Source organism: Talpa europaea (assembly GCF_964194135.1).
Source record: "Talpa europaea genome assembly, chromosome: 14".
Lineage (NCBI taxonomy): Eukaryota > Metazoa > Chordata > Mammalia > Eulipotyphla > Talpidae > Talpa > Talpa europaea.
The window spans coordinates 4,585,909-4,612,244 of record NC_140082.1 but is presented as its reverse complement, the minus strand read 5'-3'; the positions used below and the strand labels follow the sequence as shown (position 1 = coordinate 4,612,244).

The 26,336-nt window shown below is 41.9% G+C and overlaps 1 protein-coding gene across 1 annotated transcript in view; it reads left to right on the top strand.

Moving 5' to 3' along the window:
* P2RX7 (purinergic receptor P2X 7) overlaps positions 1 to 25,757 on the top strand; it is a gene marked incomplete at both ends in the record, with an annotated part of 56,378 nt that extends 30,621 nt beyond the window's left edge. Inside the window, 6 exons of the mRNA XM_084253183.1 lie at positions 1,229 to 1,362; positions 8,777 to 8,867; positions 10,395 to 10,460; positions 10,866 to 11,015; positions 12,997 to 13,098; positions 25,239 to 25,757. Of these exons, the coding sequence (XP_084109309.1) occupies positions 1,229 to 1,362; positions 8,777 to 8,867; positions 10,395 to 10,460; positions 10,866 to 11,015; positions 12,997 to 13,098; positions 25,239 to 25,757 (1,062 nt within the window). The remainder of the gene's footprint in view (positions 1 to 1,228; positions 1,363 to 8,776; positions 8,868 to 10,394; positions 10,461 to 10,865; positions 11,016 to 12,996; positions 13,099 to 25,238) is intronic.
* Positions 25,758 to 26,336: the final 579 nt, after the last annotated feature.

Genomic DNA, 26,336 nt, shown 5'->3' with positions numbered 1-26,336 from the left:
TCAAGAGTTGCCCTCCTTGCGTTTCTTGGCTCGCAGCCCCTCTTCCAGCCTGGAAGCCAGCAGCATGGCATCTGGTTTCTTATCCCATGTCAAATTTCCCTCTGCCAGAGTCTTTAGAAGAGAGAGCATTTAGGGCCCTGGCAGACAAACCAGGGTAATCCCTCTATCACAAGGGCCTTAAACCTTAACCTCTTGCCATAAAAGGTAACACGTTTGGAGATCCAGGGAATAGGAGTATCTTTGGGGGGCATTACTCAGATGACCACTCTTGAATTGATCAAGATTCTCCTAGTTGAAAGTTATAGAAATCCAACTCAAATGATGTAGTAAAATAGATTTAAAAAAAGAACACTGGGAGCAAATAACAGAAACCAAACTCAACTGGCTTGAGTGTGAAAGTTCAGACTAAGGAATCTGTAGAGACCAAAAGTAGATTGATGGCTGCCTAGGGCTGAGAGAGCAGATAAAAAGGGATGAAGGTGATGAAAATATAAAATTAACTGTGGTGATGATTACGCATATCCACAAATATGCTAAGAACTCTTGAATTGCACACTTTAAAGTGGGCAAACCGTGTGTGAACTACATCTCACTAAAGCTGTTGGAACAAAAAAAAAAGAGATAAACAAGCAAAATGTGTTTAGGAAGATGTGTAGACAGTTTGGCTTGAGAACCTTCTCTAGGGGAGGGCTGGGACAGAAAGCAGAAAAGACATGTAAAAGAACCCTTGTAAGAATTGTGAGAACTGGGCCTCCCTGGTGGCGCAGGCAGTTGAGTGCAGCACTGTGAAGCTGTCCATCAGCCTCTGCAGTGCGGGTCCAATCCCTGCTAGCCACAGAGTTACCAACATGGTGCTGCAGACCTCTCCTGTCTTGCCCATTGCTCCCCTCAGCAGTGTATTTCGTCAGTCTGCCTGCTCTGTTCCCCGCTCTGTCTCTGGTGAATCTTCTCACCCTCCCGCACATCTGACCTGTATCCCGGTTTTTGTATAAATAAATAAATCTTAAAAAAAGAAATTCTGAAAATTTGTAAGAATTCCAGAGTTACAAGTTTAATTTTATCTTTAAAAGGGGGGGGGGGGGTTGGTCATGAAGAGTGTTTGATTCTGGTTGTGGTTTTGTTAAAACAAGTTTTGTCTCCCACAGTGATCAGTGCCAGGCAGGGAGATGTCCGTGGCCGTGTGGCCACATACGGCAGGTTACAGCTCGTCTCTGTGTGTCTTTCCCAGGGAGGAATCATGGGCATTGAGATCTACTGGGACTGCAACCTGGACAGGTGGTTTCATCACTGCAGTCCAAAATACAGCTTCCGTCGCCTTGACAACAAGAGCAGTGAGTCCTTGTACCCTGGCTACAACTTCAGGTAACAGCGCTTGGCATTGGCCTGGCCACCCTAAGCGTTCCAGGGACCTTTCAGACCCAGCTAAACTGCATTTCCAGCAGCCAGTAAGACTTGCTGCATTTCCCTACACAGCAAGCTGACGGTGAAAGGCTCCCTTTAAGAGCAAGGCGGTGACCAAATTGTATGAATTTCTTCCTTTTTCGTTATTAGAGAGGCACACTGTGTATAAGACAAAAACAAAACTTGGGCAACAGGAAGAAGCAGAGAGATGATAAAAAGTCCCCATAATTCCTCTCACAAGACATCAACGAGGAAAACCCCTCTGGCACATTTTCCTTCAAAGCCTCTTTCATAGGCTTATGTGAGATCATATCATACTCACAACATGGCAACTGTGGGTTTTTTTACATACCTGGTGACACTCAAAATTCTTTGTGACCACTATGTTAATAATCATAATATTCATTTGTGTGAGTGTAATGAAAATAAAGCTATACTTCAGGGAGTCTTCTAGATCCCATGTACTCTTTACCACCACCTCTAAACCTCACAGCTCTGGAGGGTGGGCTCTAGCGTACCAGCTAAAGCTGAGAAAGGTGAAATAATTTTCCCAAGACCCTTAAATTAGTAAAATTACCATTACTCCAAGCTAGGCCACACTGACCCCACCCCAGATTGTGATTTTCTCACTTCTTCCCCCGTGATTGGACATTTGGGGTGTTGCCAATGTTTCTATTATACATAACCCTGCAGTGTATATCTCTATACATAAATCTTGGTTTGAATACCAGAGTGCTTCCTGAGGATAAAATTCTACAAGTAGAATTATTGGAGCAAAGATGATGAGCATTTTATCATATGATTTTGGGTTTTAAAAAAGTCTGTGCTTTTCATTTCTGGGATTTATATTTGATTCTTTTTCAAACACATGTGCTATAGCTTTGGTGACGTCTGTTCTTAGCTATGTACATGACTCCTTTTGTCCATTTTACTGTATCCATGCTGGCCTGGTATCCATGGTAACTTGGGAGTTTCTCCTTGTGGGACTTTGGAATATCTGTTGGGGGCTTCAGCACAAATGGTCTTGTGCAAAGACTGTGTATTCTGGAAGAGATGGAGACAGTTCTGTGGGGTGATGATGTAATACTGCAGCCTGCCAGAAATGTATGACATTAAGCAATTAGGAACCAGTGTCTAGTCTAATTCCTGGACACTGGAGTCTTCACTCCCTAAGTCATCCCGGTTCCCTTGTGACTTCAGGCTTCTGTAGCCTCAGCTCCCTTCTCCAGAAGGGAGTTTGTGTTCAAACTCTAGTTCCTCAGATACAGACCTGGTTCGGCCACTCCTAGGAGTCACATGGCTTCAGTCCTGACTCATTAACCATCTTGACCACCTAGAAAATGCTTCCCTTTTTTTGGAGTCAGTAATACATTGACTGAACTTTTTGTTTATTTTGCAGTCCTTTGTGTGCGGGGTGGGCAGTGCTGGTGGAAGTGGTTGGTTACCTGGACTAGCTCAGGCTGCCATCTTGATTGCAAGTCCTTTTTGGCAAGAGCCTCTTAGAGACCCCTGACCCCTTGGGTCTCATTGCTTCCTCACCTGCAGTCTTGCCTTGCTTTTTAAGTTCTCTGTGATGCTTCATGTTTGCGTCTGGCTTCTGACTTCAACCCTATGAATTCTCTGGTATCCTGGTTTGCTTTCACTCTTAAGCTGGCGGCTACTGGTTTGGTGCTGATCTGTTCTTGCTTTGACCTCTGCACAGCTTACTCCTCTGCTCCAGACTTTTGTCAGGTGGTGCCATCCTAACTCAGTTTCCACAGTACCTCCTACACCTGAATCATTTACTCAGCCTGCTCCTACAATTCTGTCCCAGCACGAACTTAACACTTCCAAGGCCTATAATTGCCTTGGGAGCCAGGCAGGTTTCTGTGACTGTGGTTATGGTAGGTCATGTTGTGCTCTGGTTCCAGAAACCAAGTAGGCTTATGCTGTCCCCTTTCAGAAAGAGTTGCCAAGTAGGACCCAAGTATAATTGTTACGCAATTTGCATATGAAGCTGGCAGGACATTCATACTGGCCTTCCTCATCCATTCATCAACTATATATTGAGGGAAAAATTATTTGTGGTGCCAGTGGTTATACTGGTAAACAAAAACAGAAAAAGTTACCATTCTATAAAGTATATAGGATACCTTATATTCTAGCAGGACATAAATGTTAATATATTTTAAGTACTATGTAGAAGACAAACTTCTAAGTAAATGGAAAAAAAAAAAACTTTGACAAGTCAGCATCATTACTCATCAGAGAAATGCAGATTTAAACCACAGTGAGGTATCATCACACAGTCAGTAGAATGAAATTTCAAGACTGGCAATTCCAAATATGGAAAGGAAGGGTAGCAACTGGAACTGTCCTAATGGGAGGGCTCTGTGGTTCAACAACACTGAAAGCTGTCTGGAAGTTTCTCATCAAGTTAAATAGACATCTACCCCATGACCTAGAGAAAGGAAACACATGTCCACATGCAGATTTGTGCACGGATGTCACAGCAGCACTATCCACATAAGCCAAACTCTGGAAACCACCCAGACTGCAACCATAAGTGAAGGGAGAAATAAATGGTGGTATATTTATATACTAAAACACAACTTAGGTTAAAGAAGGGACAAAGTACTGGCACAGGCAACAACATAGATGCGTTCCACAGACAGGATGCTGATTGCAGAGCCCAACCCAAAGTAGCACAGGCTGAGATGCTGTGTGTGTGAAGAGCAAGAACAGGCAACGCTTATCTGTGGTGGGAAAGAACAGTGCTGCTGGGCCGGGACGTAGGGGCGGGGAGGAGAGGAAGGACTAATTAGAAAGGAGCACAAGAAAGTTTTCTGAGATCATGGAATGTTTTTAGATATTAATGGGGTAAAGGTCATATAGGATACTCGTCAAAACTTGAACAGAATCCTGAGGACTTGTGCCTCTTATTATATTCTTATATTGTATAATAAATCAAACAAGACAATTTCAGATAATAATTAATGATGTGAAGGAAATCAAACAGGCTAGTGTGGTGGGGGGGTAGGCAACCAGAAAAAGCCTCTCTAGGCTCAGGGTGGGACGCCTGGAGGCATATACTTTCCTGAGGATTGTACTTTTCTAATTAAGAGGAAGAGAAACTGAGCATATAGCAGCCCATGTTAAGAGAATCCATTTACAAATAATTTTAATATCTCTGAATAGCTTTAGTATTAATAGACCAGACCAATAGTTCTCAAAGTGTAAGAACTTGGTAGAGATGCAAATTCTCAGGCTCTGCCTACTGAGTCACACAGTCTGGGATTGTCTTCATAAGTCCTCCAGGTTATTCTGGTGCATGCTCACCTTTAAGAATTGCTGATCTAGGGGCCTCCCCGGTGGCGCAACGGTTGAGCGCTGGGTTGCGAAGCTGCCCGCAGCCTCTGCGGCGCCGGTTCGATCCCCGGCTGCTCCCCGGCCACCGGAGGAGGGTCCCACATGGCGTGCAGACCTCTCCTGCCGCCCGCTGCTCCCCTCAGCAGTGTACTTCGGTCCTTCTGCCTGCTCTGCTCCCCGCTCTGGCTCTGGTGAATTCTCTCACCCTCCCGCACTTCTGACTGTACCCAGTGCATGTATAAACAAAAACAAACAAACAAACCAGCAAAAAAATAAATAAAGCATGCCTCTATAAAAAAAAAAAAAAAAAAGAATCGCTGATCTAGACCCTCCATCCTCCAAGGGGCCTGGAACCAGCAGCCTGGGCCTCATCTGGAAGTTTGCTATGATGTGGAACCTCAGGCTGCATCAAAATCTGTATCTTAATGAGATTCCCAGGAAACTCAGACACACATCACACTTTGAGAAGTGCTGGTCTAGACTGTATCATCCAGCGTCCCAACCACATTTCTTCTCAGATGTTTCACCTGACTGTATTTTGTCGCTACAATTGGGTTCTTTGTTTCCTGGAGAAATGAATAATATAGGGCCTCCCCGGTGGCGTAGCGGTTGAGCGCTGGGTTGCGAAGCTGCCCGCAGCCTCTGGGGGCATATAAACAAAACAAACAAACAAACAAACAAATAAAAACATGCCTCTATTAAAAAAAAAAAGAGAAATGAATAATATAAAGTGTCTATGTAATCCCTGCATACGAGTGCATTAGAAGGCAGGCACACACACACACACACACACTCACACCCCACACACACAGAGCTAGCATACTTACCGATTTCTAGAGAGGTCTACTCAAGCAACTGGGTCTATTCAATGTTATTTTTTTTTTAAAGATTTATTTATTTATTTATACAAGCACTGGGTACAGTCAGAAGCAAGGGAGGATGAGAGAATTCACCAGAGCCAGAACAGGGAACAGAACAGGCAGACTGACGAAATACACTGCTGAGGGGAGCAGCGGAAGCAGCAGGAGAGGTCTGTGCGCCATGTGGGACCCTCACTGGTGGCCGGGGATCTAACTGGTGCTGCAGAGGCTGCAGGCAGCTTCACAACCCAGTGCTCAAACACTGCGCCACCAGGGGAGGCCCTATTCAATGTTATTTAAAGAAGCATCATAAATTAGCAGGTAGCCCTCAACTGGGTTCTAATTTTTATTTGTTTTTGGCCTGTATAATGTTTCAAAAGTTGAGACCTTCTACATAAATTCTGGATTTCCTACTTTTTATAAAAAGATTGTAAATCCATTTGGAAAAAAAAAACCATTTGCCAGCTCTGGGTTATCTCCCTCACAGTAGCACTGGGCTACAGTGCCAGGGGTTCCCTTTAGAAAGGGCATGTGTTTTGGGTTTTTGTGTTTGTTTGTTTGCCACTGTCCCCACAACTCCTTATTGTACCACTCATTTCTGTCTGGCCTACGGGCATCTGCGTTTGAGACCCTTGACTAAAGGCCAGCCGACGGCAAGACATAAAAGGCTTTTTGTCTCCTCTGTGTCAGTGGAGTTTCACCCAGAGCCCTGAGATCAGCTCCCAGTTTGTAACATTTTGATCATTCCCTGCTGCTCTGCCGAATAGACTTATAGGCCATCAGCATAAGAGAGGACAGGATCAGTGCTCCCCTGGGCACCCTTGCAGGCTGCTTTTTCAGCATCAGCAGAAGCAGGGTAAGGTACCAACTGGGCCTTAGCCAGTGTCCCCTGCATCGCTGAGCTAAGAACATGACTCCTGGAGAGAGCTGAGCTTTCAGGAGAACTGAGGTTGAAATTCTTTTAGAACAAAGTGCATTTGTTGTCTGCAGCGAGCACCAGAAGAAATCTTTGGCCAAAAATAAATTGTCGAGATCTGACATGTAGTTGGACAAGTTATTTCAAACAGCCACACAAAAGAGAAGAGGATTACAGGTTAAAAGAGGGATCAAAAATTAAACTAAAATACAGGAAGTTGAAGAAAAGTTGATCACATCGCAGCATTTTGCCCTGTGCCACAAGATCTATGAGCAACATTCCTTCTTGGGTGAATGAGTGATTTGGTGTTTTGATGACCCATGGAACATGGAGCAGACCCACGAGGCGGGGGTCACTGCACCCCTGGTTCTGAGTGGGTCTGTGTGTGTGCTTCTTTCCTGTGCCTTCGATTTATAAGTCCTTCTCCTGGTGTTTCTGTTTCAATTTTCCCTTTCCGTTCTCTTATGAGGACAGTCGTTGCATTTAAGGTCCACTCTCAATCCAGATGAGCTCATCTTGAGATCCTTAATCACATCTGCAAAGAGCCCCCCTTCCTCCAAACAAGGTCACTTTCACAGGCACAGGGGTAGGCACGTGGGTGTATCTTGGCAGGGGACAAAGGAGGAATTATTCAATTTGTAAAAATCATCCTTGTGTAGGGCCTGGCTTTTCTCAGCATGGCCCACTGACCCCTGCCTTAGAAGTCCCTGGTACCTTACCGGAAATACAGGCTTCTAGAAACATCTCAGACCTTCTGAAACTACCTATTGGCTGTGAGACCCGGAAATTTGCCTTTTGAACTCACTTCCCAGATGATTCTTGCCCTCCATTTGAAAACCATGGCACCAAGGCCCTGAAAGCAGAAACCCAAGTATTTACTGTCTGGTGTTTACCTCCCAGACAAACCTATGTAGGTAGAGAGGATGCACCCCGGGGTGGGGAGCGGGCATGCACATTTGCCGCGTGTGCTAAAACCAAACTACTCAATAGAGCAGATGAGAAAACGGTCATGGGGTGAGAACAATCAGATGCAAAGGAATAGAAACCCCTCTGACCAGACACAGGCAGTAAAGCACCGAGAATAGCTCACTGATCCCGACATCAGACTGGGAGTTAAAAACAAGTTTCAGCTGTTCCCTGACTACATTCTGGCAGAGCATCTGTTTTCTGTTTTCTTCTCACCACACACCTGTAAATAGACTGTGAATTAATAACTCAGAAAGAAAATATATATCCGTACCTAAAAAGGGAGGGGGGCAGATTTAAAAGTTTGAGGAGGTAGGTGGCTTTGGCTTCCTAATTATTCAGGAAGAACAAAACATACCAGCTTATGGCTCTGGGGACAGTTGCATATTTGGGAGGATTGTGACTTGTACTCAGGTCTTGGCTTATAAAGGTGACAAAATGATGACATCCAGCGGTCAGTGCCACTGAAGATGTCTAGTCCACTTCCCAAGAGGAGGGGCTCACCATGGCACCCAGGAGAAGCATCAGGTTTGGTCAGGAGCAGTGACGGGGAGCAAGGCCCAGACCCTGCCTGTGTTTTCTCTGGGAAAGGCAAGCAGGGCTCAGGGAGCTCTGGACTCAAAGGCTTGTCTCTGGGGTCTACTCTCTGGTCCGAGGTGATTTGGGGCAGGAATACATGCTGCTGTGTGAGAGTCAGATGAAGGAGTAGGTGGGGATAGGGACTCACAGAACTATATTTTTTTCTATCCTTGCATAAGCTAGATCACATAGGAGGTATAAACAACTTTGGCTGGTTTTTTTGGCTTGTGATAGTGGATGCTGGAGAGACATATGTAGAATCTTAAGGAAAAAAAGTTAGAACAGACTGCTGAGGTGCAGCTGTCCCCAGTCCAGTCATTAGTACCTAGGATTCACACCCCTGCCATTGTTCTAGAAGCCAGCCTATTTTTTTCTCTTTAGGAATAATCCATTTGCTTGAAAGTTTTGTTTTTTCTCTTGTTGTTAATCCTGTACTGGTTTAAAATTGTTCACTTTCCTCTAAAAGCTCATTTCCCATCACTGGTGGTGGAATGGAGGTAATATGGGTTTGTGGCGCTTTGCTTCCAGGCGGTGAGAGCACTTGGCTCTCTGTGGTTGGATTTGCGGGTTTGGGTTGTGTTTCTCCATCTGCCCACTGTCCATCTGGACGAGGAAGATGAGGTCAGCTGCTGTTTGGAACTTTGTCTTTTCATCAAAGACCAGCAGTTTCAGATCCGTTTATAAACAGATTCTTTTTCTCCCACAGATATGCCAAATACTATAAGGAAAACAATGTGGAAAAAAGAACTCTGATTAAAGTCTTTGGGATCCGTTTTGACATCTTGGTTTTTGGCACCGTAAGTGTCTACTCCCAGCCACCAGCACCTCTGTTCCTGAGGCTGTGTCCTAATTATTGCTGTAGGGTGTCAAGGGGTGAATGCTTCGGTCATAGCCACTAGCTGGCACTGGTATGAGAGAGGGGGGAGAAATGTCCGTGGAATCCTGTCCATGAACAGCTCATCTGATGTGTATATGAGCAGGGTGGGAGGGGGGTAGAAAGCTAAAATTTAACTTTAAAAATTCTCTGATGTTTCAAGAGAGTAAAAGATATTCCTCTTCAACATAGTTTGTAGGTAACAGAATCCATGTCAACTTGGCTTAGGAAGAAAGTTTTTTTAAGTTCACATAGATGAAAAATCCAGGGACAATTTCAGGTTTCAGGCATGGCTGGATCCAGACTTTTTTTTTAAGATTTATTTATTTTTATTTATACAAGCACTGGGTACAGTCAGAATCATGGGAGGGTGAGAGAATTCACCAGAGCCAGAGCGGGGAGCAAAACAGGCAGAAGGACCAAAGTACACTGCTGAGGGGAGCAGCGGGCAGCAGGAGAGGTCTGTGTGCCATGTGGGACCCTCGCCCAGTGGCCGGGGATCGAACCGGTGCTGCAGAGGCTGCAGGCAGCTTTGCAACCCACGCTCAACGGCTGCGCCACCAGGGATGCCCTGGATCCAGATGTTTCAACAATATCATCAGAAACCTGTCTCCCTCCATCTGTTACATATATTCTCCCTGTTTTGATGTCATCTTCAGCTGACCATCTCTACATGACGTGATCAGGTGTCTCCTTACGTCTCATCAGCTCAGCAGTTCAGCCAGAAGCCTCAGATGGTGGCCATGGACTTGGGATAGTTTAACATGGGCCACATGGTCATTGTTGAACAAATGACTGAGGATCATGCCATACTCTCATGGCTGACCTTGGACCAGTCCTAAAATCAACCCTTTTTCCCCCAACTACATGGACCATATATGGACAGAGATAGCTTTCCAAAAGAAAACTGGAGTACTGTCTCCAGAAGAAGGAAGGAGGGAATGCTTCGTAAACAAAAAAATCAATAGATGCCCACAAGGCCTTGTTTGACAGCTTGTTATTTATGTAACATGGTGACAAGCAACACAATGAGAAGTCATGGAAAAGATAGAAAGACTGACCACTGAGAAGAAAAACCACAAGGACACCTAAGGGAAGAGTTTATGTGGACACTCCTTCCAAAGCCATCTCAAACCCCTTCCAGGGATAGCTCTTCTGAAACTCTTACTTTGGATGGAAAACCAACAGACCTTCAGTGGTTCTCCTCTCAGTGCGTGGCCCAAGTGCTCCTTTGTCTAGGATTTATGCTTTCAAATGTATCCTGAAGGGAAGAGCCAGGAAGAACCGGAGCCATCTTGTCAACTCTCCAGAGCCTGTTGCTTAAATACCTTGGCCGCCTCTAAGGGTCATAGCATGAGGGCTCCCCGCTCTGCTGGAACAACAGCTATGTGTTAGGGCAGAGGCATATCTCTAAATTGTCCCCCCGTAACCTTTCCCTCTTTGTTTTCAGGGGGGTAAATTTGACATCATCCAGCTGGTCGTGTACATCGGCTCAACCCTCTCCTACTTTGGCTTGGTAAGAGGTTCTGTGCCCTCACCTTTATGAAAATGATTTGGCTACTGGATGTGTCGCTTACATGCTGAATATCAAGAAACCAAAGCGTCAAATAAAGCCAAACTAAGAACTAAGCCTAAAAAGCTGACTATAGAACCAAGGCTTCAGAGGGGACGGGGTGCAAGGCGAGGTGGGGCAGGGGCAAAGGCAAGGTGGGGATGGAGCACGACGGGCTACAGCAGTGGACTGTGGGTGTCTAGGCTGTGCGTGCAGTGTGGTAACAACACCCGAGGGGGGAGGAGCCTGAACATCTAATACTGTACAGGCAACCACGTAAACCAATGTGACCTCCAGAAGAAAGAAAACAGCAAATGATTTGGCCGGAAGTAGTTTCACTGACTTGGGGCTTATCTGGGTTTTTCCCAGGCCACTCTCTTCATTGACTTTCTCATCAGCACTTACTCAAGTAAATGCTGTCGATCTCAAGAGCATCCCTTTCACAAGTGCTGCGAGCCCTGTGCTGTCAACGAATACTACCACAAGAAGAAGTTTGAGTACATTGTGGCGCCCAAGTCGGTAAGGTTCATGGGGTCTGTGAGATGCCAGCACTTTAGTCCCTGACATCACTGAGAAATGTATGCAGGTGAGTTCCAAATCCCAGGGCCAAGTCGATGTGGACACACCTCTGGACTCTACCCTAACCTGCCACCTCTCAGAGGAATCCTTTGGTGTTAGAGAAGAGTAAAAACAAAATGGAGAAGCAATATAGAAAGACAGCAAACTTTTATGTTCTAGGATTTTTCATTTTTGTCAGATGTAACAGATTGGTACAGCCAGAAATGACGGTACTGACTCTGGAGAACAATTTGGCAGTATCTAATGAATCAGGATATACTTCACAGCCTGGCCTGTCCACTTCTCCATCCCTGCCCTAGAGACATGGTCACATGTGTAGGTAAGTGGTACGTGTGTACCAGGTGCCCATCGCAGTGCTGACTAGCTGTGAGGCAAGAGCACCCACCCAAACATCCGAAAGTGAACAGTGAAATAAACTAGGATAAATCCACAGTGAAAATGCCTGGCACCAGTGTAGGAATTGAGGTAGATAGTAATCGCAAATGTTTACACCACACACTTTGAAGTGTTTTATGTATAGTAACTCACTGAATCTTCACAGCAACCCCATGTGAGTATTAGTAGCCCCATAGACAGATGCTACTGTTATCTCTGTCTCTAGATGAGAAATTAAGGTTTGACCAAAGTCCTATAGCCAGTAAGTGGCAGAGCTGAAATTCACACTAGGCAAGCTGGTTTCAGAATCTCTGTTCATAATCACAAGCCAATATCCGAGACATTTGTTGAGAGGAAAAAAGTAAACTACAGATGGTATAATACATAGGTTAAAAAAGAAGCACAGACATAAACTAGTTCTGTGTATTTTCTACATATTATACACTCACACATGCAGATGTAGATTCCATGTCTTAGATACTTATATATTTTATGCATTTTCTACATATATCACAGACACATGGGGGAGATATATATACAGAAATGTACTGGACACACAAAAAAGTGGTAACAGTGATTGCTTCTGGAAAGAACCATAGAATGGGGGAATAGTAAAGAAAATTTTAACTCATTTGTATGGCTTTGACTTAATTCATTTGAACTTTACTAAGAAGGTCCTTAAAACTTGACTCCCTCATTTTCCCCCAATCAAAAAGAAGTCTCTGCTATTTGAAAGTAATAAAGAGCATTTGTCTTTCCCTCCTCCAAGGACATCACCATCCTTTTCCAGCAGCTGAATGCACAATTCACTGCATGCATGTTTGCAATTTAAAACAAAAGTCCATCTTTGCACCTGAAAATAATTACCATTTCTTGGCCCAAGATGGGATTAAATTTAATGAAAATATAAGTAATTTAAGTTGCAAGATTATAACTTTCTGGATATAATCAATCTAGGGTTAAGTGAAAGTGAGAAGAACAAAGGAATTTTACATAACACCCAGGAGTCCTAAAAATATTAGGCAGACAGCTGTATCTGCAATTAAATCTGAGTCCTGGATCCTACTTCTGATTTACCTTTAGTCTCAGCATCATTCATTCTTGGTTAGCAAGATTTAGCTTAAATGTTAAGCTAGATTAACTTAACAGTTTGTCATCTGGCAAATGGGAGTAACAGTTGCTTTTAGGTATGTTCAGATATTTAATTTCTTTTTTTTTAAAGATTTATTTATTTATGCATACAAGAACTGAGGTACAGGCCAGAGGTGTGGGGGGGCAGGAGGATTCACCAGAGACAGAGTGGGGAACAGAATAGGCGGATCTATTGAAATACACTGCTAAGGGGAGCAGCGGGCAAGTAAGTCAGGAGAGGTCTGCTGCGCCTTGTGGGTATCTCCCTGGCTGGGGATCGAACTCATGCTGCAGTGGCTGCAGAGAGCTTCATAGGTTGCATCTTAACCCCTTGCGCCACCAGGGAGGCCCCAGATATTTAATTTCTTGATAATTTTGTATAAAATGCATACATTTTTCAATTTTATTTTCCTAGACATTAAAGTATGTGTCCTTTGTGGATGAAACCGACATTAGGATGGTGGACCAGCAGCTACTTGGGACAAGTCTGCAAGATGTCAAAGGTGAAAAAGTTCCAGTAAGTGAAGACATTTAACCTATTTTTTTAAGAAAACTTAAGTATAAATATATCTAGACATTCATACAGATTGACTCAATTTACATAACTGATGAATTCAAGCAAAGCAAACATATAACCAGCCACCAGATTTACAAAGAATTACTAGCAGAAGTGTCTTTCATGCCTCCACCCAATCATTCACCCAATCCTTCACTTAAAAGGAGTCCTTATCCTGTATCCAAAGTTTAGTGTTATCTCTTCTAAAACTTTATAAAATTTGATTTGATCATATATATTCAATATATATATATATTCACTATAAATAGAACTTTTGCTATCTGTGACAGCTTGAATAACACAAAATAACGTCAACTGAAAGAAGCCACTCACTCAACAGAGTATATAGTGAATAGTTGAGTGAGTGGCTTCTTTCAGTTGATGTTATTTTGTGTCATTCAAGCTGTCACAGATAGCAAAAGTTCATATTTGTGTGACAATTGTTGCCTAATTTCCATATCACAAACATCCAAGCTCTCCATGCGGCTGTGGATGGACATTTGGGGAGTTTCTGGCTTGGGGCTCATACCAAGTGAGCCCCATGGTGTGGCTATGGCAAACATGGCACCCACGAGTGGAACTGCTCAGTCACAAGACTTGTGTTCAGCTTTAGTAGATACTCCCAAACAGTTCTCACAGGGGGAGTTCTCAGTCACACTCCTCCAGGCTGCTTTGCTGAACTTTCAATCTTCACTAACTGTGATAGTTTCCCACAGTTACCACACTAAATTACCACAGACTAGGTAGCTCGAAACAACAGAAATGTGCTCTGTCATAGTTCTGAAGACGAGGTTTGAAATCAAGGTGTTGGCAGGTCTGTGCTCCCTCTGAAGGGCCTTGGGAGGATCCTTCCTTATCTCTTCCAGGCCCAGGGTTTCGCACACCTGATAGGTCCTTCGGTACAATACTGAACAGAAGTGGTAAGAACAGGCATCTTTCTCTCATTCCCTAGCTCAGGAAGAAAGCTTTTTAGGGCCTCCCCGGTGGCGCAGCGGTTGAGCGCTGGGTTGCGAAGCTGCCCGCGGCCTCTGCTGCGCCGGTTTGATCCCCGGCTGCTCCCCGGCCACCGGAGGAGGATCCCACATGGTGCGCAGACCTCTCCTGCCACCCGCTGCTCCCCTCAGCAGTGTACTTCAGTCCTTCTGCCTGCTCTGCTCCCCACTCTGGCTCTGGTGAATTCTCTCACCCTCCCGCGCTTCTGACTGTACCCAGTGCATGTATAAACAAAACAAACAGGGCCTCCCCGGTGGCGCAGCGGTTGAGCACTGGGTTGCGAAGCTGCCCGCAGCCTCTGCAGCGCCAGTTCGATTCCCGGCTGCTCCCCGGCCACCAGAGGAGGGTCCCACATGGCGCGCAGACCTCTCCTGCCGCCCGCTGCTCCCCTCAGCAGTGTACCTCGGTCCTTCTGCCTGCTCTGCTCCCCGCTCTGGCTCTGGTGAATTCTCTCACCCTCCTGCGCTTCTGACTGTACCCAGTGCTTGTATAAATAAATAAATCTTTAAAAAAAAAAAAAAAACAAATATAATAAATAAATAAATAAACATGCCTCTAAAAAAAAAAAGTTATTATTAAAAAAAAAAAAAGAAAGCTTTTTATATTTCACTCTTTACTGGGGTATTTGTTGTAGGTTTTTCAAGAATGGGCTTTCAGATTAAGATCATTCTCTTCTGTTCCTAATTTGCTAAGAATTTTTACCATGAATGGACATTGAATTTTAAAATAATGTCTTGTTTTTTGCCACGGACCAGCCCAGCGGCGGCGGGAGATTGAGACAATCTCAGGGTTTGAGCTAGAATGAGCAAAGGGTGGTCGAAGGAATTAGGGCGAGGGACAAGAATGACACACAGACACACTCAAGGGAGAGTGAAAATCTGAGTGCAATTTATTAAGATCAGCCATCTCTTTTTATACATTTTCACAGTGATTACTTCATTATGTTTTTCACAGTATGTGGTTAATTATTTATCAGATTGTTCGTAAATGCAGTGAAACATGAACAACATAACATCTTGTTTATTATTTACCAAGAAATCAGGAACAAATCAAGAACATTTCATATATTACCCCCCTCAGTGGAGGTCTGTTCTAGGTCTTGCGATTCACTGTTATGATTATATATACCTATCATAATCTTACTTTTATAGCTCCCATTTCTACTTATTATTCCTATAATTCTACTTGGTTACACGTTTACTGAAAACAATAGAACCAGTTTCCTTGGCCATGATTGCATTCCTTTATTGTGAAACTACTGCCTAGTAATGATTAACAACATGACTTGGTTGTGCCTCAACATCTTCCAGGCCTGTTTTCCTAGTTATTTTCCATAAGTGAAAGGTGGGAACCATTAAAATCCCCTTGGGGACTGCGTCTGTCTTAGGTTGTCAGAAACTCCTTTCTGATCTTACCCGTCATTGACTGTCCAGTCCAGCACACAGGGGAAGAGGGACTTATGTACCATAACAACACAGCCACTCTGTTTTAATGAGAATTTGTGGCAAAAGTCACATTGCTCTCAGGAGCCGCCACAGTTTTTTTTTAAATGATCAGTGAGTTTTCTTCTGTTATGTCATAACGTATCCTGATGGATTTCCAAAAATATAAGCCAAGCTTGCATTCCTCCAATGAAATCAATTTCAATGCAATGTATTATTCCTCATATTTACTACTGGATTCAATATTTTTACATCGTTTGAGTTATACTAACCCAAATTTTTCCATTCTTGTCATGTCCTTATCAGGCTTGTGTATAAAGTGAACTTGTGTGTGTGTGTGTTGTGTGTGTAGTAAAATACACGTAACATAAAATTTGCTCGTTTAACCATTTTATTATTTATTTTTTATTTTATGTATTTTTTACATAATTTTTCATTTTTGCACAATGTATATATTTTCATATTGGTTATAGACCCCATACAATTCCCACCTGCCTTGTTTTGATCCTAATCCCTTCTCCCCCCACCCCTGTAGTGTGTCTCTGGTTTATAGTTGCTTGTTTTTTTTTTTGTTTGTTTGTTTTTTTCTTAATTTAAATTTTATTTTTATATTCCCCTTACAATTACAACCCCCTGATTTTGACCCCAATCCCTCCTTTCCCCGCCCCCCCACCCCCCACAGAGTATCTCTGGTTCATAGTTGTTTGTTGATTTTGATATTTTCTTTCTTATAGTTATTCTTTTTCCTGGTCCCTTATTTAAGTTTTCTAGATTCCTGCTATGAGTGAGACCATCTGGTATTTTTCTTTTTCTTTCTGGCTTATTTCGCTGAGCATGATCCCTTCCAGTTCCACCCATGTTGCTGCAAACTGCATGTGTTTATCTTTTTTGGAATGCTGAGTAATATTCCATGGTGTATATGGACCACATCTTCTTGATCCAGTCATCTATTTTTGGGCACTTGGGTTGTTTCCAAAGCTTAGCTATTGTAAATAGTGCTGCTATAAACATAGGGGTGCAGGTGCTCTTTGGAATTGATGTTTCTGTGTCCTTTGGGTAAATACCTAGGAGTGGAATTGCTGTATCATATGGAAGCTCTATGTTTAGTAGGTCAAGAAATCTCCACACAGCTCTCCATAGTGGTTGGACCAGTTTGCACTCCCACCAGCAGTGCAGGAGAGTTCCTTTTTCTCCACAACCTCGCCAACATTTGTTGTTGCTAGTTTTTTTAATATGTGCCATTCTCACTGTAAGATGGTATCTCATTGTAGTTTTGATTTTCATTTCCCTGATTACAAGTGATGTTGAATATTTTTTCATATGCCTGTTGGCCATTTGTATTTCCACTACAGAGAAGTTTCTTTTTAGCTCTTCTGCCCATTTTTTGACTGGATTATTTTCTTTGTTTTTGTTGAGTCTCATCAGCTCTTTGTAGATTTTTGTGATCAGTCCTTTATCATTAGTGTTGTATGCAAAAATGTTCTCCCAGTTGGTGAGGTTTCCCTTTGTTTTGGTTATTGTCTCTTTTGCTGTGCAGAAGCTCTTTAATTTGATGTAGTCCCAGCTGTTTATCTTTGCCTTCACTATCACTGCTTTGGTTGATGTGTCTATAAAGATGTCTTTGAGGTGCATATCATGTAGTGTTCGCCTATATTTCCTTCTATATATTTTATGGTTTCAGGTCTTATGTCTAGTTCTTTAATCCATTTTGAGTTGGTTTTTGTGCATGGTGTGAAGCAGTAGTCAAGCTTTATTCTTTTGCATGTAGTGACCCAGTTTTCCCAGCACCATTTATTGAACAAACTTTCTTTGCTCCAATGCATATTCTTTGCTCCTTTGCCAAAGATTAGTTGACCATAAATCTATGGGTTTATTTCTGGATTTTCTATTCAATTCCATTGGTCTGTGTGTCTGTTCTTGTTCCAATACCACACAGTTTTGATGATTATGGCTTTGTAGTATAGTTTGAAGTCTGGGAGTGTGATGCCTCCATTCCCTTCTTTTTTTTTTTTTTTCAGGAGAGCTTTTGCTATTCGGGGTTTTTGGTGATTCCATATGAATTTCATCAATAATTATTCTATTTCTTTGAAGAATGACATTAAAATTTTTATTAGAATAGCACTGAATCTGTATATTGCTTTTGGTATGGTGGTCATTTTAATAATGTTTATTCTTCCAATCCATGAGCAGGGGATGTCTTTCCATTTCTTTGTGTCTTCTATTTCTTTTAACAGTGTTTTATAGTTTTCTTTGTATAGGTCCTTTAACTCTTTTGTTATGTTTATTCCCAACTATTTGATTTTTTTTGTTTCGATAATAAAAGGGATGGGTTTTTTTATTTCTTCTTCAGATTTATTGTTTGTGTATAGGAAGGCTACTGATTTTTGCGTGTTGATTTTGTATCCTGCCACTTTACTGAACTGACTGATGAGTTGAATTAGTTTTTCTGTGGAGTTTTTGGGGTTCTCTATGTATATTAAAATATCATCTGCAAATAGTGATAGTTTGACTACTTCTTTTCCTATTTGGATTCCTTGTATGTCTTTCTCTTGTCTTATTGCTCTGGCTAGGACTTCCAGTATTTTATTGAAAAGCAGTGGTGAGAGTGGACATCCTTGTCTTGTTCCAGATCTTAATGGAAATGCTTTCAGCTTTTCACCATTGAGAATGATACTGGCTGTTGGCTTGTCATATATGGCCTTTATGATGTTGAGGTATGTTCCTTGTATCCCAAGAATTTCAAGGGCTTTTATCATCAATGGATGTTGCACTTTGTCGAAAGCTTTCTCAGCATCGATTGATATTATCATATGGTTTTTATGTTTCTTTTTGCTGATGTGTTGGATAACGTTGATTGATTTTCGCATGTTGACCTATCCTTGTGTCCCTGGAATGAATCCTACTTGGTCGTGGTGAATTATCTTATGGATACATTGTTGGATTCTGATAGCTAAAATTTTACTGAGGATTTTTGCATCAGTGTTCATTAGGGAGATTGGCCTGTAGTTTTCTTTTTTTGTGTTGTCCTTGTTCAGTTTTGGTATTAGTGTAATGTTGGCTTCATAGAACGTGTTTGGTATTGTCCCTTCCTTCTCAATTTTTTGGAAGAGTTTGTGAAGGATAGGCACTAATTCGTTTCTGAACGTTTGGTAGAATTCATCTGTAAATCCATCAGGTCCTGGGCTTTTGTTTTTAGGGAGGTTTTTGATTACCATTTCAATTTCGCTGCTTGTAAATGGTATGTTTAGGTGTTCTATTTCTTCTTTATCTAGCTTTGGGTAATTGTAGAGTTGTAGGAATTTGTCCTTCTCCTCTAGATTGTTGAACTTGTTTCCATATAACTGTTCATAGTAGTTTCTGATTATTCTTTTGGTTTCTGCTGTGTCTATTGTGATTTCTCCTCTTTCATTTATGATCCTGTTTATTTGTGCTTTCTCCCTTTTTTCCTTTGTGAGCCTGGCTAGGGGTTTGTCTATTTTATTGATTTTTTCAAAGAACCAGCTCTTGGTTTCATTGATCTTTTGCATTGTTTTTTATTTTCAATTTCATTTATTTCTGCTTTGGTTTTTATTATTTCTTTTATTCTACTGGTTGTGGGGTTTTTGTTGTTCTTTTCTAGATCTTTGAGCTTCGAGATTAGGTTGTTTCTTTGAGTTCTTTCTTGTTTCTTGATGTGAGCCTCTATTGCTATATATTTTCCTCTTATTACTGCTTTTGCTGTATCCCATACATTAGGAAATTGGTGTCCTCCTTGTCATTCAATTCAAAGAATTTTTTAATTTCTTCTTTGATCTCCTCATTAGTCCAGTGGTCTTCCAGTAGTGTGGTTTTCAATCTCCATGAGGTAGGAGAGTTCCTTGCCTTCTTTTTATGGTTTATTTCTAGTTTGATGCCTTTATGGTCAGAAAAGATGGTTGGCATGATTACAGTCTTGGTGTATCTGTTGATGTTTGTCTTGGGTCCCAGTATGTGATCGATCCTGGAGAATGATCCATGTGCACTTGAGAAAAATGTGTACTCAGATTTTTTTGGGTTTAGTGTTCTATGGATGTCTGTTAAGCCCAAGCACTCTAGATCCTTATATAGAGCTTTAGTGTCTTTACTTATTTTTTGTCTCGTTGATCTATCCATTGTTGATAGTGGTGTCTTGAAGTCTCCCACTACGTATGTGTTTTCTCTGATGTCTGTTTTCAAAGATGATCATAGTTGTCTGATATATTTTGGTGCTCCTTCGTTTGGTGAATATATGTGAATGAGTGTTACTTCTTGAAGTATTGTCCCCTTGATCATAATGTAGTGACCGTTGGGGTCTCTTTTTACCTTTTTAAGTTTGAAATCTGTTTTATCTGATATAAGTATAGCTGTTCCTGCTTTCTATTTTGGTCCATTTGCTTGTAGGATTGTTTTCCATCCTTTAACTTTGAGTCTATTTTTATCTTTTATAGCTAAATGTGTTTCCTGGAAACAGCAAAAGGTTGGGTTTTGTTTCTTAATCCAGCCTGCGATTCTGTGTGTTTTTATTGAAGAGTTTAGTCCACTTACATTTAGAGTTAATATTGATATGTCAGCATCTGTATTTGCCATTGAGTTTGACTTTCCTTTGATTTTATTATTTATTCTTTTAATAACTTTTTTTTTTGGCCTTCTTTCATTGTTATTCGTCCCTCTGATGTTCTGGCTTTAGGACTCCTTTTAGGATTTTTTGGAGTGGGGGTTTAGTCGTAATGAAATTCCGGAGTTTCTCTTTGTCTGGGAAAGTCCTTATTCTTTCGTCATAGAGAAAGGAGAGCTTTGTGGGATAGAGTATTCTTGGTTGGCATCTGTTTTCTTGGAGTCTGTTGACTATGTCCCTCCACTCTCTCCTTGCCCATGGTGTTTCTTTGGAGAAGTCTGATGTCAGTCTGATTGGTTTTCCTTTGAATGTTATCTGTTTCTTCCCTCTTGTCAGCTTCATTATTTTTTCCTTGTCTTGGATTCTTGGGAGCTTTACAATTATGTGTCTTGCTGTGTTTTTCCTTTCGTCATGGAAGTTTGGTGTTCTTCTTGTTTCTTGTATATCAATTTTCAGCTCCTTCTTCACGTTTGGGAAGTTCTCTTCAATTATTTCCTTGAATATTTTCTCTGTTCCTACATCTCTCTCCTCTCCTTCTGGGATTCCTATAACTCTTATATTTCCTTTCCTCGTGGAGTCAGATAGTTCCCGAAGTCTGTCTTTGGTCTTTTTCCTTCATACTTCTCTTTCCTTTTCTGTTTTGGTTCTTTTTATTTCTGTGTCTTCAAGAGTACTTATTCATTCTTCCATTTCATCTATTCTGCTTTCATTGCTTTTCCAAGAGTTCTTTAGCACCTCCATTAATTCTTTGATCTCCTGCATTTCTTTTACTTCCCTCTTTAGGGACTCAATTTCATTCTTCTGAGCATTGTTTTCCTCATCATGGCAATTTTAAATTCTTTTTCTGGAAGGCTCAGAAGTTCTTCCAAGTCACCGTAGTTGCAAGCTGGTGGGTGTTTTTTTTGTTTGTTTGTTTGTTTGTTTGTTTTGTTTTGTTTTGTTTTGTTTTGTGGTGTGTCTTTTTTCTGAGGCATTGCTAGTTTGCTTGTAGTTTTTCTTTTCCCTGCTGCCTGTCTTCTAATTTGCCTTATGCATTGGGACACTGTGCCGCTGGTACTGTCTGGCATCTTTTTGGTATGTTCTTTCAGGAGTTTCAGAAACTGGCAATCCATACGAGTCAAAAACTGTTATGCCAGAAGTCTAGTGAGGCAATGGTACTTTGAGTATATTAATGGTCACTGTCACAGAATCTCTCCTCCTTCTGTGTTTAGTTACAAATGTGTGTCTTGAAGTCCCACAGACTTCCCTGGAGGTGGGGCAGCTGGATTGCACTTTGGGCTCCAAATCTCTGGATCCTCCTCTGGGCTCTGACTTCCTGCCAGGTGGGACCGGGCTTGTGGGGGCCTTCAGCTCACCTCTAACTGTGCAGGGAATCTTCTCCCTTTGGCTCCACGGGGAGCCTTCTGCCAGATTCAAGCAGTCTTTATTGAAGAAAGGTCCCTGTTCTAAAATGGCGCTTTGGAGACAGCACACTCTTCTGTGCACCCAGTGTGCCCTGGCCGTGGATGCCCACTCCCCCTCTGGATTCGGACTGCTGGCCTGAAGGGGCCTGGAATGGACAAACTTCCCAGCTCACCTCTGGCTCCTCCGGGAGACTTCTGCCAGTTTCAAGCAGTCTTTATTGAAGAAAGGTCCCTATTCTAAAATGGCGATTCGGAGATAGGCACACTCTCCCACACGCTGGATCTGCCCCGGCTGTGGGTGCCCGCTCCCCCTCTGGGCTCAGACTGCTGGTCAGAAGGGGCTTGGCTTGGGCAAACTTCCCAGCTCACCTCTGACTCCTCTGGGAGCCTTCTGCCGGCTTCAAGCAGTTTTACTGAAGAAAGGTCCCTATTCTAAAATCTAGTCGCTTGTTGATTTTGATTTTTACTTTATTGTAATTAGTCTTTTTCCTAGTCCCTTATTTAGGCTTTCTAATTCCCTGCTTTGAGTGAAACCATCTGGTATTTTTCTTTTTCTTTCTGGCTTATTTCACTGAGCATGATCTCTTCCAGCTCCATCCATGTGGCTACAAATTGCATGAGCTTATCTTTTTTGATTGCTGAATAATATTCCATTGTGTATATGTACCACATCTTCTTGATCCAGTCATCTATTTTTGGGCATTTGGGTTGTTTCTATAGCTTAGCTATTGTAAATAGCGCTGCTATAAACATAGGGGTGCAGGTGCCCTTTGGAATTAATGTGTCTGTGTCTTTTGTGTAAATACCTAGCAGTGGAATTGCTGGATCATATGGAAGCTCCTTCTTTAGCAGGTTGAGGAATCTCCACACGGCTCTCCATAGTGGTTGGACCAGTTTATACTGCCACTAGCAGGAGAGTTCCTTTTTCTCCACACCCTCACCAACATTTGTTGTTGCTAGGTTTTTTAATATGTATCACTCTCAGTGGTGTAAGATGTTATCTCATTGTAGTTTTGATTTGCATTTTCCTGATTACAAGTGATGTTGAACATTTTTCATATGCCTGTTGGACAATTGTACTTCTTCTTTGGAGAAGTTTCTTTTTAGCTCTTCCACCCATTTTTTGACTGAATTATTTACTTTGTTTTTGTTGAGTCTCATCAGCAATTTATAGATTTTTGTGATCAGTCCTTTATCATTAGTGTTGTGTGCAAAAATTTTCTCCCAGTCAGTGGGGTTTCTCTTTGTTTTGGTTACTATTTCTTTTGCTGTACAGAAGCTCTTTAATTTGATGAAGTCCCAGCTGTTTACTCTTGCCTTCACTATCACTGCTTTGGGTGATGTGTCTTTAAAGATGTTACTGAGGTGTATGTCATATAGTGTTGCGCCTATATTTCCTTCTATATATTTTATGGTTTCAGGTCTTATGTCTAGTTCTTTAATCCATTTTGAGTTGGTTTTTGTGCATGGTGTGAAGCAGTAGTCAAGCTTCATTCTTTTGCATGTAGCAACCCAGTTTTCCCAGCACCATTTATTGAACAAACTTTCTTTGCTCCAGTGCATATTATTTGTTCCTTTGTCAAAGATAAGTTGACCGTAAATCTGTGGGTTTATTTCTGGATTTATATTCGGCTCCATTTGTCCGTGTGTCTGTTCTTGTTCCAATACCATGCAGTTTTGATGATTATGGTTTTGTATAGTTTGAAGTCTGGGAGTGTGATGCCACCATTCCCTTCTTTTTTTTTCAGGAGAGCTTTGGCTATTTGGGGTTTTTGGTGGCTCCAAATGAATTTCTTCAATATTTGTTCTATTTCCTTAAAGAATATCTTTGAAATTTTTATTGGAATAGCATTAAATCTGTAAATTGCTTTTGGTAGGATGGCCATTTTGATAATGTTAATTCTTCCAATCGATGAGCAGGGCTGTCTTTCCAATTCTTTGTGTCTTCTTCTATTTCTTTTAACAGTGTTTTATAGTTTTCTTTGTATATGTCCTTTACCTCTTTTGTTATGTTTATTCCCAAGTATTTGATTTTTTTTTTTGTTTCAATAATGAAAGGGATGGTTTTCTTGATTTCTTCTTCTTCAGACTTATAGTTTGTGTATAGGAAGGCTACTAATTTTTGTGTGTTGATTTTGTATCCTGCCACTTTACTAAACTGATTGATTAGTTTAATTAGTTTTTCTGTGGAATTTTTGGGGTTCTCTATGTGTATTATCACATCATCTGCAAATAGTGATAGTTTAACTTCTTCCTTCCCTATTTGGATTCCTTTTATGTCTTTTTTTTGTCTTATTGCTCTGGCTAGGACTTCCAGTATTATATTGAAAAGCAGTGGTGAGTGGACATCCTTGTCTTGTTCCAGATCTTTTTTTTTTAAAGATGTTTGTTTGTTTGTTTGTTTGTTTATTTATTTATTTATAAGAACCAGGGTATAGTCAGAAGTGTGGGAGGGTGAGAGAATTCACCAGAGCCAGAGCAGGGAACAGAACAGGCAGACTAACGAAGTACACTGCTGAGGGGAGCAGCGGGCTCGGCAGGAGAGGTCTGTGCGCCATGTGGGACCCTTGCCGGCGGCCAGGGATCAAACTGGCATTGCAGAAGCTGTGGGCAGCTTCGCAGCTCAGCACTCAACCACTGCTCCATCAGGGGAGGCCCATTGTTCCAGATCTTAATGGAAATGCTTTTAACATTTCACCATTGAGATTGATACTGGCTATGGGCTTGTCATATATGGCCTTGTCATATATGGCCTTTATGATGTTGAGGTATGTTCCTTGTATCCCGAGAATTTAAAGGGCCATGATCATGAATGGGTGTTGCACTTTGTCAAAAGCTTTCTTGGCATCTATTGATATTATCATATGGTTTTTATATTTCTTTTTGTTGATGTGTTGAATTACACTGATTGATTTTCGAGTGCTAAACCATCCTTGTGTCTCTGGAATAAGTCCTGCTTGGTTGTGGTGAATTATCTTATGGATACATTGTTGGATTCTGTTAGCTAAAATTTTATTGAGAAGTTTTGCAACAGTGTTGATTAGAGAGATTGGCCTGTAGTTTCCTTTTTGTGTGTTGTCCTTGTTCTGTTTTGGTATTAGTGCAAATTGGCTTCATAGAATGCGTTTGGTAATTGGTCGGTTTAGGTGTTCTATTCTTTATCTTGCTTTGGGTGATTGTAAAGTTGTGAGAATTTGTCCATCTCTTCTAGACTGTTGAACTTGTTTGCATATAATTGTTCATAGTAGTTTCTGATTATTCTTTTTGATTTCTGCTGTGTCTGTTGTGATTTCTTCCCTTTCATTTGTGATCCTATTTATTTGTGCTTTCTCCCGTTTTTCCTTTGTGAGCCTGGCTAGGGGTTTGTCTATTTTATTTATTTTTTCAAAGAACCAATTTTTTATTTCATTGATCTTTTGGATTGTTTTTTTAGTTTCTATTTAATGTATTTCTGCTTTGATTTTTATTATTTCCTTTCTTACACTTGTTTTAGGGTTTTTTGTTGTTCTTTTTCTAGTTCTTTGAGATGTGAGATTAGGTTGTTTCTTTGGGTTCTTTCTTGTTTCTTGATGTGAGCTTGTATTGCTATATATTTTCCCTAGAACCTAGGGTTTGTCATTATTGATGAGTTTGGAAACTTGACTTTTTCAGAGACCCTTGATGGAATTTAGAGATTTGTCCAGGTTGGCCCTGTCAGTCCACCCCTCACCCCCCAAGCCTGGACAACCAGAGGAGATAGAGCTGCTTAGTGAAGAGGTGACCTCTACTTCCCATGGCAGCCCGGACTGGTGCCAGTGTGGAAATTGTCTCCCATCCAAGCTTCCTGAGAGCCACAGGTACCTGGAGGAGCTGTGCTGTAGGAAAGGGAAGGGGCAATGCATCACTACCTCAGAGGCATTCAGGAAGCTCATCCTGTCCAGAAGCACCCTGCAGTTCTTCCTGCTCTATGAGAAGCCCTTGCCGGAGCCAGATGCTGATTCTCCCAACAGGGAGCTGCGGCACTGCGCCTACAGGTGCTATACCACCTGGCGCTTTGGTTCCCAGGACCTGGCTAACTTTGCCATCCTGCCCAGCTGCTGCCGCTGGAGGATCCGGAAGGAATTTCCTAAGAGTGATGGCAAGTACAGCGGCTTCAAGAGTCCCTACGGATGCGGGGCTCAGCAGTCATAGCATCGTTGCCTTTGCTTACACCTTGAGCTTCACCTGCAAAGGGCTATGGCCAAATTTTCAGTCGAAGGGAAAAGTGCTTTCCTCTCCTATAGCTCTATATGTGTCAGAGAGCTGTGGGACCTGGGCAAAACACCAAATTACAATCCTCCGCATGGACAAAGAGTCAAGAGGTATGGATTTATGTCGCAATTCTTTGAGAACTATTTCAATTGAGCCAGATTTATGTCAGTTCTGGAAGGACCAATTGCAACCTGTATATGAACTTTCTTGGTAATGCATAAAGAGCTGTATGAATGCAAAGCAGCTCATGACGTCAGACTAGAATGATGTCCAACTATGAACAAACCCGTTGGATACTAGTTGGAGAATGTAGAGGGTTAAAAGTAGCCACAAGCTCTCTGGTACTTGTCCCTCACTCAGGACTTGAGGGTTTCGTCTCCTCTTGCATCTGGGCAGCTCTGATCACTTTATGCAGAGAGGAAGTGTTGTTGGGTCAGCTTCAGGGCCTTGATCTTAAGAATTTGGCAGCTTTCACTTCCTGCTCTTGGCACCCATGCTGTGAAGGAAGCCAGTGCCCAG